The 22,400-nt window shown below is 36.5% G+C and overlaps 1 protein-coding gene across 6 annotated transcripts; it reads right to left on the bottom strand.

The window, feature by feature from the left end:
* Positions 1-10,214: 10,214 nt before the first annotated feature.
* Positions 10,215-13,703, bottom strand: LOC149199446 (serine/arginine-rich splicing factor RS41-like). 6 transcript variants are annotated; one of them, XM_089402440.1, is made up of 9 exons: positions 13,527-13,661; positions 12,790-13,079; positions 12,383-12,647; positions 12,099-12,211; positions 11,689-11,927; positions 11,023-11,409; positions 10,811-10,933; positions 10,590-10,724; positions 10,215-10,503 (listed from the first exon to the last, which is right to left on the bottom strand). In XM_089402440.1, exons 3-9 carry the CDS (start codon positions 12,390-12,392, stop codon positions 10,437-10,439), a joined length of 1,074 nt encoding a protein of 357 aa, XP_089258566.1. In that variant the 5' UTR covers positions 12,393-12,647; positions 12,790-13,079; positions 13,527-13,661; the 3' UTR covers positions 10,215-10,436. The 6 variants fall into 6 exon arrangements, with proteins under 6 accessions (XP_089258566.1, XP_089258565.1, XP_089258564.1 ...); XM_089402439.1 differs by lacking the exon at positions 12,790-13,079 and having other exon boundaries at positions 12,383-12,727; positions 13,527-13,669; XM_089402438.1 differs by having other exon boundaries at positions 12,383-13,079.
* Positions 13,704-22,400: the final 8,697 nt, after the last annotated feature.

Below are 22,400 nucleotides of genomic sequence, written 5' to 3'. Positions count from 1 at the left end.
CCTCCTTTCTTGGGAGCAAGAACTGTCGGAACTGCACAAGGGCTCAAGCTCTCTCGAATCAATCCCTTATCCAGCAATTCCTGTACCTGTTTTCTAATCTCCTCGTTGTCTTTGGGGCTCATCTAGTAAGCAGCTTTATTCGGTAAACTAGCTCCAAGAATGAAATCTATGTGATGACTGATACTCTGCTTTGGTGGCAATTTATCTGGTAAATCGTCCACCACAATGTCACTAAATTCCTACAACATTTCCTGGATTTCTGTGGGTAAATCAGAAATTTCAATGTGTAACAGCATTGTTCTTGGTCTCCTTACGATAGCATATTTCACCTTGTCATCTTCAATCTGTTTTAAAAATTGTTTTCCACCCATGAATAGTACCTTTGTTCCACTAGTCTCTGTTGATTCCTCCTCCTTGATGGGCACTAGTGTATGCTTAATCCCATCCTTAACAAACTTGTAACAGTTTGTCTTCCCATCATGAACAACTTTCCAGTCAAAAATAACTTTGTCCCTATATTTTCCAATATGGAATTCCACCTCACACTGCTCATCAACTAGCAGTGGATGACCCTTTTATAACCACGACACCTTATAGGGAGTTGGATGCTTCAGTTGTTTTAAACCCAATTTCTCCACCATCTCTGTTGCTACCAGATTATCAGTGCTTCCAGTGTCTATAATCAGTTTGCAGCATTTGCCATGTGACTTGCACACAGTCCGAAATAATGCCTTTCTTTGGATTTGTTCAGCTGTTTCTTTTGCTGGTTTTAGCAAGACCTTATTCAAGACTAAGGCCTCTCCTGTCTCTAGTGCATTTTCTACCTCCTGAGGCGGTGCCTCTGCTTCTTCTGTTTAAGCAACATATGCTCCTCTTTGACCAGCATGTTCTCCTTCAAGACACTCAAAGGATCTGTGCCCCCACTTGTGGCACTTGTAGCACTGGTAGGCAGCTCCTCTTCCTCTGCCATTTCCCCTGCCTCTCTGGTATGGCCTTCCTCCTCTAGTGCTACCCTCCTTTTCTGTTATCCCTGAAGTTTTAGAACTACTGCCCTCTTCACTGTTATTGGCAGTCCTTCCTCTGCCAAAGGATTGTCCTTTTCCTCTGCCTGTTCCTCGTCCCCTCCTAGCATTATGCTTTCTTGTGATCTTTTCTTCCGCCTTTAAGGCACTTTGGTATGCTTCTTCTATGTTTTTTGGAGAAAGAATACTTATTTCGTCCAATATTTCCAGCCTTAGGCCATTCACAAACCTTGTTGTTTTCTTTGGGGTGTCTTCAGTATATCCAGCTCTCAAGTTCACCCGATAGAATTCTTCAATATATTCTTTCACCGTCATTCCTCTCTGCTTCAAATTCTGTACCTGTCGATGTAGAGCAATCTGGTAGTCTTTGGGCAGAAACCTGCCCTTCATCTTGGCGACCATTCTGGTCCACTTTTTAATCAGCAACTTATTCAATCTTCTCCTCTCTGCTTGGACACTGTCCCACCATAAGGTTGCATGTCCTTTCAACTTAGTAGCAGCGAATTTAACTCTCTTGTCTTCGCTAATCTTCTCACATTCAAAATACTTGTCCAACTCACTAATCTAGTCCAATAGCACTTCTGTGGACAAACTGCGATCATAATTCAGAATCTTCGATTTTGGCTTACTTCTAGCCAACAAAACTGACCTTAACAATTTGATCTCAGGGCCTTCTTCATCTGATCCATCTGTTGTAACTACAACCTCCTCCTCACTGTCATCTCCTACTTCCGGATCCCTTCTTCTTCCTGCTTCTACTGCCGCCAGACGGGCATTCAGGATCCTAATCTCTTCTCTCAACCCCTCATCTACTACTCTCTGAATAGCTCTGCCACAACCTCTTCTTCCAGCTTCCATTTTATCAATCAACTGAACCTGCTCTGATACCAAAATTGATGGGACCAACCCCTACGACCTTTGGCTAAGTGTTAATTATATGGTTAATGATATATGCATTGATTTATTTGTTTTATTGTTCGGCAGTTGGTTAACTTTAATGCAACATACTGTGGGTGTGTGGAGATGAGGACATGTGTCCAATCCTCGGGCTCTGCTCCTTCTCGCTCCTTCTAACCCTCGAAACACTAGTCCTTCACTTCATTTGGCATTTCTTGTGTTATTGTGCCGCTATGCTGCTGGTGAGGGTTTGGGGTTTGTTGTGCGAGGGTTTACTCTATAATTTCTCTGCGTTCTCGTTCTTGTTGAGCTTGGTTTGCTGTAAGATATGGGTCTCCGCTTGTGAGCGATGCCTCGCTCGTTCTGTGCTCGTTCTATGCTGGTTACGGGTTGTGAAACCCTCGGTATCGGTTTCCTCTATCGACTTCTACTCGGCTCTGCTAGTTTTCACTGTTTCAATTTTCTGGTCATTCGGCTCTTCTTATGCACTGTCTTCATAGGTTAATGGTTTTGTGTGTTTGCTACAGGTTGCAGCTATGGGGTCGCTCTGCTTCCGATCTCCTTTCAACAATTCCCCGAAGGTATGCTCTCCTTCTCTGCCATTTCTCTTTACTCCATTTCACTCAGGCGCTGACGCCTCTGCTCCTCTGTGGCAGTGGGTGACTTTATGGTTGCGACCTTGGTTCTGTGGCTCCACTAGTGGCTCGTTCAAGTCCGACTCTGCTTGGTAAGTTTACACAGCTCCTCCCTCTATCTCAGTCATTGTTCATTGTGATAGTCATGGCTTTCTCTGGATCAATAGCTAATGGCCTAGTGGGTGGCCTGTGTAGGTGGATGGTGGCCTATGCAGGTGGATGGTGACCTGCTCGTGGTTCTTGCACCGGTCTCCTACCCCTGAAACGGGTAGGGTTGTTTTTTGGTCTCTGCCTATAGTTTGTTCGAGGGTTTTTCTTTTAATTGTCGCTAGGGTTATATGAGTGGTAGTTGTATTCGGCTTGTTTGTTGTGGATTTTGTCAATACGGCTGTGGCTCCACCGTATGTGTGTGACTCTGTGGCTTATAACTTTTGTATGGACTAAGATGGCTCGGCAATGGCTTTGCAAGGGTTTTGTAACACAATTGTCTTTGCTTATGTTTGTTGGTCCTTGACCAAGGCGTTGTAATGTCTCGAACTTTTGATAAATATATATTTATGTTTGTAGTTGTTACTAGAAATTCGTTTGTTTATTTGGAATGGATATTTGGAATATATGTTCAATTTCAGTACCTAAAACTTGTCTCTGTTCCTTTGGCTTGCTCGACTCCTTCGTATCTTAGCTCTGTTGGCACTGTGCTTTGTCCATTTGCTCTCCTCGCCTTTACACTTGTTGTTCGCCTATATATGTTAGCTTTAATGATGGAAAATGAGAAATAATTTCACAGTACAGAATGGAAATGAATGTAGGACTGTAGCATGAATGGTTTCAGATGTTCCTTTTGTATTCAGAAAAGATTTCTATATATTCTCTGTGTGATTTCTATGATGGCCAAAAGATTCCATCAATTGTTTTTTCTTTCTGTTTTGTAGAGAACACTTGGTAGTTGGTAGAACTGTCAGTGGTTACATAATATGGTTACAAAAAATAGTTCCTGAATAACCGTCTTTTCTTGCTTGTAAATTAAAATAAATTCTAAATAAAACTAAGGGAAAAAAAAATTACATAGGCAACCATTGTCATTGGCTGAGACAGCGATTCGTAGAAAATAAAAGAAAATAATAAAACTCAAACTGTTTTCAACAAGACAAACTCCCACCATGTCCTTCCCTGAGCCGGATGCTCCTGCATCACAACAACATGATAATATGGATGTACTTTGAATTTTTGAAGTAATATGAATCAATTAGATGGCATCCTTGATTCCTATATTTGGAATGGGCCTAACACTATGCAATATCCAGTAATATTAAATGAATGTGAAAACATTGGAAATCTCCCTAGTTCTTGCAAATATCCATGATCCTTACAATATCCAAAACATTGGTTATTATTATGATCTGTGAAGAGTTTATACACTCTTCACACCTTCACAAAATTCTATGGAATTCCTACACATCTATTTTACATGTTGCCCAAACCTACACAATGTAATTGATGTGGAGAAACTACACTAGCACTAACACTTTTGTCCAAGTATACATAGGGGTTGGTATTAAAGATTTTTGGATATCAATGGACACAACCCAGTTCAATGATAGTGGGAATGATGCACAAGTGATATGGAACCTCAACTCCACAAACCAAAGGTGATGAAAAACAATCCTAGAAAACAAATTTCAAACATGAACTCATTGACATTAAACACCTTGTATTCACTATGATTCCAAACTTTAACTAGTCCCAAGTTTATATAATGAGATTCTTTAGGAAATTAGTGAATGATATGTTCAGACAAAGGAAAAGTAAACCAATTTGAATTTTTTGAACAAGGGCTAGGAATACTTAAATTTTAAACCTAAACATTAGGGGATAAAAAAATTCCACACCCAAATATAGAGGCCAACACTATTGTGCCAAAATTTAACTATCTTCTCAAGTTCACTGCAACTCTTCTAAGTATTTGAGCCAAAAGAAAGAATAGTCAACGAAGTGCTCACCAAGAAGCATAAATAACTACAACAGTACATTTTAAGGAAGGAGGTACCAGGCTATTCCCAACACATTCTCTCCTAACTCAACCTTTCTTTAGTTATAAGCAAGCCAAAACATAACTCAAAGGCTTACAAACCACTCACAACCAAAAAGAATGCTCCCCAAATTGATAAACGCACTAGTAGGGCAATCAAATTTCCCCTTCTCCAACCCTCAACGTAGCCATTATCCATAAGTCGTGTACTAACAACTAGGGATTCAAAAACCACAAACATGGTAATTGTTTACATGCTACAAAAGAAATGGCATGTCCTCCTCTAACCCTTCATGATCCCAATACAAACCAATGTGAGGATTTGCATCGGCAAGTTAATGAATGTGTTTCACCAATATGCTAAAATACTTGGCAAATGGGAATGCTTACATGCTCCTTGTTGTTAACCAAGGTGTCAATGTCTAGCTTAGTGCCTAATGTTGTCCACCTAACTACTTCATTAAGGTCCTCGTGACTGTGGTAGTAAGGAAACCTTAGAAAATGACCCAATGACTTGTTTGATTCAAGCAAAATAATCTTTAGTGTGCTTCCCTCTAGAAGGAATTTACCTAACATTGTTTTTTACCAAATATCAAATATCATAGGATGAATATAACTTACGTGCTTGGTCCTCTAGCTAGGATAAGTCGACATAAAAAAAGTATATGCATATGTAAAATAATTCTATCATTATGTTTTTATCGATGAAAAGAGGGAAGCACCAACAAAAATATCATTAATTATTATTATTTTTATGTATGAAATCTAAAAGTATATATAGATTATTTAAAAATATTTTTTCCATAAATTATGACCAAACAAATAATTATATTTTAAACCGAAAATTTCTTTAAAAGATTATTATAAACAGCGTTTAAATATTTTTTGGTTGTAGAATGAATTGAATTAAAGTTAATGAAAGAGTGGAAAACAATGTTTTGCAATGTTATTAAACTGCATGCATCATAAATCAGTCAATAACATATAACTTGAATGAAAAAATATATTTATATATAGATCGGTTAAGATGACCATTTTTATGGTTTTTTTTTAAATGAATATATAAATAAAAGATAGCCGAAAAGATTTAAAATATTGAAATATTATCTTAAAAAGAGTTAACTATAATACTATTTTTTTAAATTGAAAACTACTAAATATGACTCCTCAAAACACTCATCAAGTTGATCAAGTTGGTAACTACATTTATGAGGTTATGATGAAAGAGAGATCATGTGGAGATGAAATGTCACATGCCAAGATAAATGTCTACTTAACACATCAATCCATCTTAACTTTGTATCTATCAAGTGTCAATAGGAATCAAACCTTAGGGTGCAAACCTCAAGGCACAAACCTTTTTGAGAGTGCAAAATTTGAAGAGATTTGTGCACCTGAATAGTCAAAGTTTTTTCTTTTAAAATGAAATTTTCAGTTTTATCTTCAAACAACCAAAAAATGATTTTTTTGTTCAGCCTACTTTGGGAAGTAACATGAATATTATTATATACATTGACATTGAAATATTGTATAGAATTTGGACACTAAATTATTTTATTTCTGACAACATTGTACACATTACAATGTTTTTCTATTAATACATAGAGAGAGCTATTCCATGAACATATGCTTCCAACTTCCCAATATGAGAGAGATATATCACCTCTATATTAAGTATTGAAGAAATTATGTATCTATCTATATGTAAACCTTTACAATTTTATGTTACTTAATATAAACATTGAAATATTTTATTTATGACTTCACACATTTTTATTATTAATATTTTTCTTTAAAATACCAGGTACATAGAACGAGCTACACATCTTCATTGAGTGTATTATCTATACCATTTTAGATTTAATCGTGTCAACTCCAATACCAAAGAATTACACATCTTCCTCGTACTAAAAAGTGAAAATATATTATAGAAAAAATTAAGAAATTTTTCACTATCAACTAGTCTCTCTTTATATAAAAGGTAGACATTAAAATATTTTATTTATTAATAGTTATAGTTGATATTGAAATATTTTTAAATTCCCTTTTAATTGGTTGATATAATTATCAATTTATTATTTTATAGATACTGATTTATTATTTTTAAATGTAAAGTTATGAATGAGCTTGTCCAATAAAGTTGTAACACAATTATATGAGCAGGACATGGCGAGAACCAAACTGAGGTTGTGTATTTTATTAAATAAAAGAGGAATTTATCAAATATTTGTTTGTGAATTATCATGATTCTTAAAAGAGGTCTGGAAAGAGGCTTGGAAATTAACGTATTTTGTGCAATAAAAAGGATAAGTTTATAAGTTTATAGGACAATTGTTTTTGTGCAATAAAAAGGATAAGTTTATAGGACAATTGTTTTTGCATTATCATCATTTTTGAAGGAGATGGGAACAAGCTTAGAAATTAATGGGTTGGAAACACAAATATAAAGGGTGTACATTGAATAAGGATAGATGGTGAAAACATAATTCAGTATGAGACGACAAAGCTTTTCTGTACAAAGTTGTGGGCAATCTTGTCGGCTAGAAATGAAATAAAAAAACCAAAACAAATAAAAAATCATTCAAATCAAGTCTACTGCCATATCAAAATTTTGGCTAGAAATGAAAAAAAAAATCAAAAACAAAGAAATCATTTCAAATCGAGTCTACTGCCATATCAAAAATGTTGAAGAATCTGACAAACTAGGAAGGAAAAGAATCAAATAAATCCATAGAATCCAAATATTAATAAAACAAATGCTTGGCTTGCTTAGGCTTATTTCCGCAGGGCATGTCATTTGGTCTTTTATTTCTGCAAGGCATGTCAATGTAATCCAACTGTGGATCAAGAGGCTTACAATTGAAAGGACAAACATGTAATTAGTTTTAAAGTAGCAGTAGGAGAGCGTCCAAACAATAGAGCTGAAATATATGCTCGGTTGGTGATGAAAATTCATGTAAAGACAATTAAATAGCGAGAAAATTAGATCAAGAAATATCTCATTCTTTCCATGTTTAAAATTTATTTACAAAAGTTTGACAACTAAATAGCGAGAAAATTAGATCAGGGAATATATTATTCTATCCATGTTTAAAGGTTATTTACAATTCGTCAAATAAAGGGAAACAAACTTGAATTGATTTACATCGATTAATTGAAAAAGGTCTTGATGAAACATGAATGCAGTAGATAAGCAAATTCATTGGGTTTTGCATACGTTGAAGCACAGCATTTATGTTTTCTTTTAGAGCGCAAGGATGGCATATGCATATTTGATTCTTTTTATGCGTGCGTGTGTTCTTGAAGCACTTTACCTAAATCTCAACACTTTTATATGCTTTCAAATATAAACACAAAATTTGATCAGTATTTCCATAGTAATGTCAACTATCATTTTAACCCATAATAATTCCAACTATCATTTTAACCCAGAGAAAGTACTTAGTGACCTTAATTTCGGGGGAATAAAAATATTTGACATGTGATACAGTAATTACAACCTCGCTTTCAAACATAATAACCCAACAAAGTTCAAATGGCTTATGGTTATAGTCTGATTTTATTGTTTTGTAAGATATGAGATTCAAATGAAGTTGAAGAAGAGAGAATCTGAAGACTCAAATTGTGGACGGAACAAGGCGGGGAACTCCAAGTTTCAAATTCAAAGTTTCAAAGAATCCACAAAGGTAAGATCAGTGTCGAGAAAACATAAATATCTAATTTTTCCGTATAAGTGCAAATCTTTTTCAAGCTGAGTTTTAGGTAGGCGTAGGTGCACTATGGTGAACGCTTTATTGGATTCATGTAGAGGATGATGAGTGAAGAAAGTATGCACATGAAGTACAAATGTAGATAAGTGTACACATGAGGCGGAAAATCATGGCACACATGAAAGAAATTGAAAGGTCAAACATTAGAAGACGAGGGTGAGACACATGGGATGATTAAGAAAGTGTTCGGATGAAGTACTAATGTAGAGAAGTGTACAAATGAGAAAGGAAAATCACGGCACACATAAAAGAAATTGAGAGATCAAACATTAAAAGATGAGGGTCGGACATATGGCATTAATGCGCTATAAGCTTTGGAGATGATGTCACCGCTATTTGTAGTGCACTAATGTACTACCAGCTTTGTAGATGCCAGCTATTTGTAAAGGCCAAACACACGATCAAATTCCTATGAGAATGTTATACACGCATGTTAATACAAAAGTGTAGACTTCAATCACATACCTTCCAAACCAGATATTAGAAGAAAAACTATAGTCAATGAAATCAGACCCAAAAGATTGAAATCTTCTCCATTACTAGATCAATTTGCTACAGAGAGTAAAGAAACACCTAAACTTGACAACAAACGAAGAAACTGAATGTTTGAGGCAATATTGTGACTCATCTCCATCCGAAACTAAAGAAACAACTCATGCTGAGGGGCATAGCTATACCTAATGTAACTAATCAATGAACTAGCGCTAAGAGGCATATCTATACGTGATCTCGTCTGCACCCAAGCTCAATGTAAATTTATCAACAATCGGGCAACCGAGCAAAGAGATTACCACAACGAAATCTCCCACTGTAAGTCTTAGAACCTCACGCAAAAGAAACCTTTGACTAAGCCTATTTGGGTGGGATTTTATATTATCCATTCTATAGAGGAAAAATAACTTATTTCATGGTTTAGATACCAAATTTTACCACGTTAGGTAAATTCCAACACTTCTCTGACCTAGAACATTTGTTATTCTAATCGCTATCAAACTGTCTGGTTTAACCACGTTAGGTCAATTCCAATACTCCTCTGCCCTAGAACATTTGTTACTCTAATGGCTAGCAAATTGTCTGATACCCATTTTGATTAACCATATTTAAGATTGGTGAATGTTTCCTTCATTTGTTCTTCTGCATTTGTGGACGTTCAAGACTAATGGTTTCAGAAGCTGAACATCCATAAATGCAGCCCTTTCGATATTCCACGAACTGGCTTGGCAGTTATTTTTTTCATTGACAGGGTTGCAAACCTAATGCCCAAAATATTGGAAACTTTCCTGAGCACAAATCACATCTATAAGGCTATAAGCTAGATATACCACCCTCGATATCTTGTCATATTGTGACTGTTAATCCTGTAAATGACATCATGCACCATACAATCTGTAAATGACACAAACACACAATTGACATAACAGTAGTATTTGCTGAAAAATCTAATTATCTTTGTCGTGCAGAGAGCATAGGAATTGTGCAGACAGCAGAAGAAAATCAAACATATTTACTATTTAGCCTAGTAGAAATACTTATATTTGCAACGAAAAACAAAAATAGAATATGTTAGTCAAAACCCAGTTTTGTGTAAAACAAGTATAGTGCTTCTGAAGGATTTGGAAAAAATCACATCAAACTTCTAGTCATTGATACCATGCATGCTCTGTCCGTGTCAAACTTCTAGCAATTGACACAAAGCAGGCTCTGCACATATCAACCTTCAAGGCATTATCAAGCATGCTCTGTCCATATCAAACTTTTAGCCATTGATAACAAGCACTCTCTGCCCATATCAAACTTCTAGCCATTTAGATCTTGCATCCTATCCATGCTTAACAACTGTGATATAGTTGAGGGGTGCCCAAACTTCGCAGCAAAAACAATAATTCAATCATTAAAAGACAAACGTTTATTGTGTAAATTTCTAGAAACTGCTTAACAAAATATAATCAGGGTTGGTCAAACTAACTAGCCAAATAACTATATACAGTTAAACGACCAAAATAGTTGTGTAAGTTTCTAACAACTGCCTGAGCAATAGTAGTTATTCTTCATACAATCTCCATTGCCTCATGGTAGACTGACTTCAAGAATTATTCTGTGTGATTATAGATGGCCCTGTCTGCCTCCTTGAGTGCCTCACTGGTGATCGGCTGTTTGAACAAATTCATAAACAAAATTGAGCCAATGGAAGCGTAATAAGATAAACCTTATAAAAATACATGTATATCACACACACCTTCGGTCCCGTTCATGAACAGGGCTTGAAACTCTTCCATTATCTGGACTGTTCCTCTTTGGGCGATGAGCATAAACAGGACTTGCAGATCTGCCATGATCAGTACTGTGCCGTGAGTGCCTCACTGGTGATCTACTGTTTGAACAAATTCATATACAAAGTTAAACCAATGGAAGAATAATTGGATAAAGCTTATAAAAATAAATGTATATCGCACACACCTGCGGTCCCGTTCATGAACAGGGCTTGAAACTCTTCCATTTTCTGGACTGTTTCTCTTTGGGCGGCGAACATAAACAGGACTTGCAGACCTGCCATGATCAGAACTGCGCCTCTCTTGACGCCTTGCATGAACAATTACATAAACAAAGTTAAACCATTGGAAGAGTAACTGGATAAACCTAACAAAAATATATATGTATATCACACACACCTGTGGTCCCGTTCATGAACAGGACTTGCAACTCTTCCATTATCTGGACTGTTCTTCTTTGGGCGGCTAGCATAAACAGGACTTGCAGACCTGCCATGATCAGAACTGCGCCTTTCTGGATGCCTTGCATAAGGACTTGGAGCCCTACCATAATCTGGACTGCGCCTCTCTCGACGCCTGGCATAAATAGGGCTGGGAGCCCTGCCATAGTCAGGACTGCCCCTCACTGCACGCCTGTCATGAATTGGACTTTCTGATCGATCACGATCATGATCCTCTGAAGCTCTGCCATACCGACCTCTTCGAATAGGGCTCAAATGTCCATCTCTTCTATCACCATCCTCGCGTTGAGCATATGCTACTCTTATAACCCTATCTAAAATTTTGCTGAATATGTCCAATCACAAAATGAGTATAAGGATTAGCAGAATAAAAGACAAAACTCGGACTTCTTAACTCTTATAATGTAGCAAAGCAATCAAAAATACACGGGATAAATTCAGATTTCTATTTCAGACAATAGGTCGAAAGCAATTAACCAACCTCACAGATTCAAGTATAAATCTTACTTACTACGCACATGATCTGGAACTAAAATCTGCAATTGTGTCTAGAAAAAAATAAATTGCAGATGAGTATTTTGAAAATAAAACAACTTTAACTTACCTCATATTTGTGGAGTCCAGAGCCTTTGTTGCTTCATCTTGTGATTCATACTGAACAAATGCAAAATTCCTTCTAATTCTCACATTTAGCACTTTTCCATAAGGCTCAAAATGCCTTTCAAGGTCCCTAGCTTTGGTGTTGTATGAGTCAAAGTTAATCACAAATAATGTCTTCGTTGGCTTCAAACCTGTAACAGACCTTCTTCCATCCTCAGATCGGCGGAAACCTCGATCAGCAGGCTGTAGGAATTTTCAAAGAGAAAGAAAAATTCTTGTATTGGCATAGTGGTAATAGCAATTGCCTCAATTCTTGTATCTGAAAAGATAACCTATTTACCCTTCATGGATATGTAAGCCTACAAAGCAAGCAAACATAACCCAATACATTTACTTAAAAGCAAAAAGAAAAACCTTCTTCCACTCCACGCTTAGCCGACGCCGTTGCCTGCCAAATTTTGAATCATCGAGCCCTCGTATTGCATCCTCGGCATCTTGCTCATCTTCCATGTAGATGAAAGCATATCCTATAGAAACAAAAGAGATTCAATAAAGAAAAAATAAAAAATCGAATTGCAACCACATCTGCAGCAAACTCGGGTACAACTAATCGCATATGCAGAGTGACAAAGAACAAAAATACAGCACCTCTTACTCATTGCTGTAAAGACTTGCATTACGGGACATCGAGCACAAACCTTGCATCATTGCATGTTGTACTAAATGGTCTCAGGTAAGCCTAATCCATAAGTGGCTGTAGGGTCATCGAACAATAGGCACGTTCACCAGTTATGCTCCATTCTGATTGCAGTGATGTGTCATGAATTTTATCTCGTGACATGCTTGAGCCTGACTGAAGACTTAACATGGCATGGGGTGTATGAAAAGTAATGGAGTCGTGAGAAAAAATGCAAGATGTCATTTGTATATCGACTTTGCTGAACAAGACTAGAATCCGATCCTCTGGAAAGACAAAGATTGATTGCATTACGAAAAAATATGGGCAGAATCTCCAGGAAGAGCTTGGATGCTCTACAATATTCCTGCGCCAAAGAAACTTTTGAGTACAGGGGCCTACATTTCAAATATGCTGTTTTAAACTTACCTTGCAGCCTTGGATATGAACCATAAAGGCCACGCATTACGAGCTACAATGAAGACTGAACCGTGCATAAAACATGATTAGGGAAGTAAACCTTGTTTACAAACTATATTCCAATGAGAATAATAGCTGCGGTTTCTTCTGTCACCAAGGATTTAACAGTACGCTTCTTTATTCTGATAGAGACTTAAAATTTCCAACTGATTTGTTATCGGAACCACAATTGTGAGATCGCGCTTTCATGAGATGGGTATTGAAGCGTACATTGGTGACACCCAAAAACACTGACCTCTCTGAGAACAATAGATCATGCATAATTCAGACTTTAGAGTGTATTATTATGCCTTAGAAAATCAAACTGAAGAAAACCCCATGGTTTCCTACATGTGAACAAACTTTTTTCTGGATGAATTGAGAAGACAATTAAGGTTTTCTATTTACAAATAGAAATTCTTCAGAGGAGATGGCAAGATTATACAGAACGCTCTAAACACAGTAGTTTGTTGAGACATATTTAACCGGGTTTAAAAAGCCTGGGAAAAGGAACTAACAATACGTTTGGGATTTTGACAAACTACAGATAGCTTCTATATTGTTTATGCCATTAGGAACCAACGCCATCTGAATGGCAAAATACTCAAAATACTCTCAGGTAAACATGTGTTTCAGCATATATATCATTAAAAAAACATGAAAATAAATAGATAGGTATTGGGTATGAATATGTTGGTGATTATTACCTGATTTCATATCGACCCTTTCGACTCTTCCATATTTGCCAAATAAACGCTCAATTTCTGACTGCCGAGCCTCGTACTCTATGTTTCCACAGTACAATGGCTTCATCGCTAATCCTCACTTTGCACTGAACACCCCTGTTGCTTTCGTACTGAAACTTTATGGATCAAAAATCAGAAAACCCTTTAGGGTTTGAGCACGGGGTCAATGCAAAATTGCGAGGATATGAGGCATATGCATGAAATGAATCTGTAAACAGCCATAACCATGAGGCCGTAAATCTGAAGGATTGCTTACCTGGCAGATCGCCCGGCCGAATGAATCGATAAGCGAGGTTAATCGCCCACGCCCAACACAGAGAAATAGAATAGCAGAAACCTCAGATGAGCTATACATATAAAAAGTGGTACATATACCTTCGCACAACGAGCAAGTCACGTCTCCCGCACTCTAGTCCTAATCCACTCCTCAAAAGTGGGCCACCGGTGTGAGTGAGTTGGGTATTGTTATTCTTATTAGGTGAGGGCGTTCTCTTGGTTTAAACATGGTAAGTTTTAAATGGTTTTTTTTAATTCAAGTGAAATTGTCCTTTTTTTTTTTTTTTTTGGGTTAAAAATGAGTTCTTCATTTTATATATGGATTTAATACTGAAAAATTTATGGGGTATTTGGATTAGGGAGAGTTTATAACTCAAATTTGTGATTCCAAGAAATGTTTGCCAGATTTTTGGCAAATTAGAATGGAAATTATGTTGAAAACCATTCAAAAGGTAGCACAAATAGACTAGAGCTTATGTAAATAGGTAATGTATATTTTAGAATTGGAAGGGAATTTCTAAATTAAAAAGTGGGTTATATTTAATTGTTGTCCTTTTTGGAAGGCATAGTCTAATTAATAGATAAAACGCTTATTTTCCTAGAGTGGGCATATAATTGTGGTTTTGTGTTGTTTAAAATGTGTTTTTGAATATAAAAATGAATTCAACGCGTGAAAAAAAATTGGCCCATTTTGCTTAAACGTATGATCTCTATTGGATTTGGCAAAATTGACTGCAAAAAAAATGCTTAGAAAAAATGATTGTTTTGTCATTTAGTTTGACTACGCTCTTTTTTAATCCTCATCATCCAAGTTTTTTTTTTTTTTCCAAAGAAAAAAACGAACTTTTTATTAATATAAAAAGTTACATAGTATATGCATTAAGCATTCAATTTGGTTGTATGAACGTAGATCATATAGCCCACAAGATACAGCCCTGCCTAAAAGCAGAAAAAGAAAGTGTCGCTCCTATTATCCGGAGTGTAGGCAACAAAAAAACCAGCTGGCCTAAGCCTTCCTGCCCTTCTTCTTCTCCACTTTTCGCCAACCATCCATGTTGTGAGTGGAGTCAATAATGGCAAGTTGGTTTTCCACTGTGTTCATTGGTTGTTCCTTATCTGAATCCAATCCTTCTAGACTGTGACTTCGTTTATTACCACTTATTTCCAGTTGGAGTTCTTGTTCCTTTTCCTCATTAATCTCTTTATCCTTATTGTCCTGATCTTTATCCTTTGTTGTATTATGTTCTTCTTTCTTTGTTGTAGCTGCCTTCTTTAATGCAGCATCTATGTTCTGCCATCCTTTCAGCTTCCTTTGTTGTTGCTTGCTCTTATTGGGGCCTAGATATGCATTGTACAGATGACCTGTTTGTTGACATCCCTGGCATCTGAAAGTTGTGTTCTCATAGTCCAACGGTTGTTTCCATTGTGTATTATTGAAGTTCAGAATTATGCTTTCAGGTAGTCCTCAGCTGAGATCTACCTCGACACATATTCTGGCAAAAGTAAATATTCCTTTTAGATGTCTCTCGGCATCTATTTTTAACATTCTCCCCAAAGTATTTCCAATAGCTGTTAGAGCCTTTGGATCTTAAAAATGTAAAATAAGGTTATGCAGCCTGACCCATACTGGCATCCTTGATACCACCATGGTGTTGGCATCAAAATCAGGAAACCAAGGGGTAATAAAAAGTCCAGCACTGCCCCAGAACCATGGCCCTTGGTTGAGAACGGTTTCATTTTCTTCTTTTGTGTTAAAACATACTATAAAGAACCCCTTAAGGTATAGGTAGATTTGGCAATTTTTTGTCCAAACCGCATGGATCCATTGATACAATGCATCAGTTCTAGGCCAAAAGCCATTGAATCTACAAATAACTGCATTTTTGTGTAGATCTGAATATATATTATTTACCTCTAGTATTTCGATGGAGATAGATGGGCTCTCCAGAATTTGATCTGCAATGTACTGCCCCGGGCGTTCAGTGTCAGTTGTGGGTTCTTTCCCTTTGCCCTTCACTGCTTCCTTAAAAGACCCTTTGCTATGCGAGCTAGTTCCAGCGCTTTCGGCACCTCCTCGTAATCTCATATTGAGAATGATTGTAGAGCCTGACTTGATGTTGTAATCTTGCATGGTTCTGCATTCCTGCAGCGATCTGCCCTCATTTAATAGGTGTTGTTTCTCAGCCGGGTAACCAATCTGATCGGTGATGTTGTTCTTCAAATCTAAAACCTTGTCGTTGTCATAGGTCCAGATCACAGTTGTGTTTCCTTTTGGCGTCTTTACAAAGATTTGAAAACCAAATCTGGCAATCTGGGGTGGCTCGATTCTTGTCAAATCTGAGCCATCCAAATCTGTATCTGATCTGTTTAACACCTTAATTTCTTGAGCATAGCTTTGGATCTCACTTGCCTTGAGGAGATCCTCTGCGCTTGAATAGGGATCCGGGGTAAAAAAAATTGATTTGTTCCCAGATCCATACTTTGGTTCTACTCGAATCCCACAACAAAACTGCAGCAACTTCTGAAAATCCAAAATGTCGGCGATTCCTTCTCCGTTTACTACAGCCGTTGTGCAAACAGTCGATCGCCCGATCCGCAGATCCTTCCTTTGCCGAACTGCTTCATTAACTCCAATCGATGCTCGTCCCGTGCGGGGTTCCAATTGTGAAAGATCGGCAAGCATAGGAATCATCCAAGTTTACAGATCTGGTCATTTTTGCAGTTCCAAATTCAGCAATCGGTTCAGCAACCCTGCTCTTGATGGCGCATCTGAAATTCGTGCGGGATTAGGCTTTGGATAGATGGGTTCACCGAGTTTTTGAGATTCGCAGGGAGCCATTGCGTCTAGTTAGGGTTTAGAAGACCACAGAGCTCCAATTCAAAACCTTACCCGTCCCCTTACTTTCAATCATGATACCACTTACCTTAAAGAAAAAATTACTTGAACAATGTCTCAATAGTTATCTAAGGTTAGGTTCAATCATCATCCAAGTTATTTTAAACTCACATTGAAATTAACAAATCAATAATTCTCCTACCTAGCTTGTGTGCAACAACTTGGATATTTTTTTGTGAACACTAAAATCTATATATTTACATTTGTGCTCCTCCATAAATTTATGCAAACAATTGCATAAATTATGGTGGGTAGTAACTCTCCTTAAATATGTTTACTTAACATAAAGAATGCTTAAAGTAACTCTTAAATGTTTATCAATGTTTACCAACCATTTAATTTATATAACCATACTAGCTAGTTATACCTACAACTAGCCTACATTCATCTTTACTCTGGACCTGCCAAGTGTCCAAAGGGATCAAATCTCTTGAGATGCAAATCTCTTTTATGGTGAAAAGAGTAAGATGGGTCTAGATTGGTTGAATTTCCCCCTTTAAATAGGCAATATTCCACATGAATACCATGGGTCATTTTTATTTTTATAACATTATTTTTATTTTACATTACATTAATCTTTTTATTTAATTTCTATTTAATTTTTGTTTTTATTTTTATTTTTTCTATTTTATTTTACATTACATTACATAAAAAAATTTGTTTAAGAAAAAATTATGCGATTTGTCCAAATATTTACAAAGCAAGACATGATAAGACATTACAACATCTCTTCCACATTGGGCTAGAGAGTGCCTCACAGTGCATAAAAAATATATATATACTAGTGAATTTACCCTTCAAAAATATGTATAGCAATAGATTATATGAACATCATTTAAAAAAATTAGCATTTTTTCCATGGTTTCACATTAAAAAAATTCTCGATATGAAACAATTTTTTTAACCATCGGAAGCCCTCCGAAGCACTCATGGAAAATCGCAAAAAGATGTATAATATATGATGAACTCAAGTAAGGGCATTTTTAATGGGGAGAAGCTTCTGAGAGTGAATATGAATACGTATATGGTGTGGAATACTAAAGAAAGATTAGAGACATTGCCTATTTGTATATATATTTGTGATTTTTTAGGTGTCCGCTTAAGTTTGCATGTACTTTCTGAGTATAATTAAAATGAGAATGGAGTGAAATTTATCTAAATCTCTAATTTTAAGGTTATGGCGAGGGACAAGACATCTTTGTTTGTAGGACAAGGGACCCCACTCTTTATAGTGATTTGATTGTTAAAATCTATGAAGGCGTACATACTCTACCCATTATATAATTGAACCTTCAACCTCTTAGGAGGAAACACATGTTCTTAACCATTACGCTAATTAGTGCTCTTTTAGTAGGGGCACTCCAATATTTTTGACAAATGACCACACCATTTACAAGCCTAAATATGTGTAATATCTGTGGTCCTATAGGCCATGTGGCATGAAGTGCAAAAGTATATCCTAGTTCCCACTTTGTGGAAAATTGTGATTGGTCCTCTTAATATCATCTTCATGGTACTTAATTTTATGGCTTTGCTAATTGCCCCTTAGTGGACGGTAACTCCCTACAATGATAGGCATACTTATGTCTTGGGTTAGTGTTCGGCATCATGGAGGTGGATCTATTAGGACACATGGTTTAAAGGAACACTTGTTGTACCATCCCTCTAAAGGTGATCGCACTATGTAACAGTGTAAACACCCATGTCATTAATATCTTAGAGCACCCATATTTTATTCTTTACATGGACCATTTCTCTTATGTATGCACAACTCCTTGGCCATGGCCATCATTCTTCATGGCAATATCACAATTCAAGATGATTTTGCACTCTATGAGGCAACTTATTACTTTCTCCAATGTAATAAAGAGGTCCATTGCATTCTCTTAGGAAAGCTAAGTATTCTCTTAGGCAAGTCAAGTCATCTCCAAGTCAGAGCACCCAAAACACCTTCTTCAAAATGCCTTTTCAAACATTATTTCATCGTAAAAAAGGGGCCAACTTCTCTTGGGGCAATCGTGAGGGTTAAATATGAGAATGTGGCATCTCTTATGAGCAAAGCAAGGGTTATATCAAGTAAATAACACTCCCATGGACCAAGATCAAAGGTATAAGCAAGCAAATCAAACCTTAAATCATAAAGAAAGCAAAGATTGGACCAAATGAATGAGTTTTCCACCTTTGATGTAGTCGCTAAGGATCAAAGATCAACTCCAATTGAATGTCGTGCTACTTAAGGGAGATGTTGAGCCTCTTTTGGTCTCCTAATTTTCCTCCAAGTCAATCCAAGACAATTTTAGGGGAATGTTGCACATCTAAGGAAAAACAACCTCCCTTAATAAGCCAGTCAAGCCCCTCCCAATGGTACATCAACCTTTTTTACGGTTTTAAGCAATGTAAAGTTAAGTTTTTATAATTAAGATTATTGTGGATGACAAGTCAACCTTTTCTGATCTTTTTTAGACATTTTGTTAGGAGAAAATGACGGAGAGATGTTGAGAGCCTCTTCAATAAATAGAGAGCTCACTTTCCTCCCAAATCGTTGCAAATTGTTCAAATCATTATGCCACAATGTAATATTTTTACGAACCTTTATGTCAACTTTGAAGTCTCTTTTTTATCTATTCTACATATTTTTAAAGATAACATTGTGTTAATCCAATACTATTGCAACGTTATCAAGATTGATCCATTGAAAGACAACTTTGTCACTTGGAGAGAGACATCTAGGGTAAATTCTCTCACTTATCTCTTGTTGGTGTGATGCAAGGGCATCTCAACTTACAAGTCATTTTTTACATTTGAGAAGGAATTCTAATTCCTTGATATAAATAATTATATCTTCTAAATTGATAAATGAATTTCTAGAGAGAATAAGTCATAATCTAGAAGGTAAGCTTGGATAAGAGGATGTGATCATCATAGAGATAAGATTGAATAGATAAGATTTTTAGTGAGTGAATCTACCTTTTGAGGCATGAAAGATTTAGGGCATAAATCATGGAGTGATTTTACGATCTAGGAAAATCTACTTTGTTTCTAAATTATATTTATCATTGCAAGCCTAAGGGCATCAAGATGGCTAAAAGGAATGTGAAATTAGACCATAGAAAAGAACGATTGTTTCTGAGTGTATGTATATACAGATTATGTTAAATGAAATGAAGTTTCATATCTTCTAGGTATGAATGGTCTATGTTCATGATCATTGAAGAATTTGTGTATGTGTGAAACATAGAATTGGTATAATTTCAATGTGCATTTGAAATTGGTGTTAAATGAAAATACGCCCAACTTGAAATTTGTGTTATGGCATGGACTAATATTGCCTATCAACTCAAGTAATTTTGATAATGTAATTGTGTTGAGATATGGAGATTTCATTGTAAGGTGAAAATGCCCATCTGAACCATTAAAGAAGTTGTGGTCAAATATTGACCAAATCATGGGATTTTATGCAGATTACGGTGAATCGAAACCTAGAAAAGAAAACTACATAAGTATTTATGCCCATGTCATGGCCAAATCAATAATGAGGAATTACCATTGGAGTTGCATTGAGGAGCTTATGCTTATGAGGTTTAATGAATAAATGGTTTGGGTTCTTTGTCCAATTTGAAATTTCAATTGTTTGTATTAGATTTGTTGTGTATCCAAACTATAGTAATCCATTTCCAGATCTCATTGATGCTATCAGTTCTTGAGAAACGATTTAGAGGTATCATTAGCAAGCTTAAAGATATTAATAAGAGATGTAAGTTGTCATTTTTTACAGTGTGTTAAATGGGATACATTGATGTGAATCTTAGATGTATGAAGATTGAATGTGGATAATGGAAGTTTTTACTATCTGATGCAGGTGTATAGGTTAAGCATGAAATTTAACAAAGATTGGACAAGATCTTACCAATGTGATGGGATGGTCACATGGTAACGCTAGGAAAAATTTAAATTTTAAGAAATTTTGAATGCTTAATTTAGGAGTAGGTTTTGATTTTAGTCATCTTGAGAAGTTATTTTCTATTGTAAAATAAAAGAAAAATAGTTTTTAGTCTCCCTTAATTTGTGGAGAATGGGAAACGATTCACACTTTGTGACTCTTGGTTGTCATAGTTGGTTTATTTTGGGAAACAATAAGAAAATAGTATTTGAGAAGTTATTGAGGTGTGGAGGAGAGGAAGAGAGAAAGAGGAGAGAGAGGAGAAGAGAGGAACTTGTTTCTCTGTGTAACTACAGTTCTAAAGTTTTGTAGACACTTGTACCTTCAAATTTGTGTGAACCGGAAGGTATTTCTATGTGAATAGCGTAATGAACAATAATCAGGCTATAAGTTGTGTGATTGTTAAATGAATCAAAACCCTATGGTTACACTGAATCGATTTTTGTTTGTGAATTATTATTGATTGCAGTTGTATTCCTGTGTGGTTGATCATTTTTAAAAGCCTGTAACTTGTGAATCGATTTACACTAAGAATTTGTACATTGTGGTGTAGAAATTCTGTCTACAAATCCAGCTTCGTAGATCTGCTGCAGGTTAACCCGATAATGCAATATAACCAAAGCAAAATACTATAACCTACTTCTACTATCAATTTGTGAAAGCTTAAAAGATTTGAGCAAGATCGAGCTAAACACATATAACCAGAAGAAGAATCAATGCACAATACACAGAAGAATACTTCAGGGAAAGCCTCAGCTAAAATCCCCACTATCTGTATTATCATACAAGGTGGAAATATATCAGAATTATACAAAGCCTTAGCTCTCACAACTAGCCAGCTCTCAGTGCAATCCTCACAAATGCTCACAGGCAAACTTGGCCTCTCACAAGCCTTCTCCTCTACCCTCCAATCTCCTATTTCCTTGCGTAGTTTCTCCTGGGTGATCCTCATGTTACCAAGTCGAACATTGATCTCACACACTACTCTAACACACTGTCAAAATTGCACAATCCTCAGGGAATGATTCCTTGACTGCATGCATGAGTTTTCTTTATAAGAGAACACATGCATGCACTCAATTAGGTCTTTCTCAGAATAGACATACACGAGTTATTGATGAGGGAATCTTCAGTTATCTGGAGTACTGTTATGCTCTTAACCTGCAAAGCGATACCCAAACATAGAATTTGCGAAGAAAATATACCGAGAACACAAAATATGCGAAGAAAATATACCCAGAGCACAGAATAGCAATGATTTTATTATCCAGAGAGAAATGTTCACAGGCCTCTTCGAGGGGGCAACCTCCAATAGAGCAAAGCTCGATTACAAAACAAGACACAATACTCCTCGTAGGGAGTCTCTATCCTTTATATATGACTCATACATGCAATACCACGAGCCAATATCGTGGATTTTATTAATACCATCTATCTAATACTACCGCCCATTTACCATCTAACTAATACTACTGCCCATTTGCAACTAACTGTGGTCCCGTCATTAATTGCGGGTTAACCACTTACAATTATTAATATGGGCTTTATTGACTCTTGACTATGACGTGATCCCATGACATAAATAAGGGGGTTAGGGTGGGACCCTAACATGCCCTCCCCCTTAAGACTAGCCTTGTCCTCAAGGCTGAAGCTGCGGAAACTGCTGAAGAATAGCGGCTGGTTCCCAAGTTGCATCTTTCGGCGAGGTGTCTTTCCATTTGAC

Source organism: Pinus tabuliformis, chromosome 2_1 (genome assembly GCF_031772625.1).
Source record: "Pinus tabuliformis cultivar Carrire ecotype Pingquan chromosome 2_1, CPIR1, whole genome shotgun sequence".
NCBI classification, from domain to species: domain Eukaryota; kingdom Viridiplantae; phylum Streptophyta; class Pinopsida; order Pinales; family Pinaceae; genus Pinus; species Pinus tabuliformis.
This window is presented reverse-complemented; position numbering and strand designations above follow the sequence as displayed.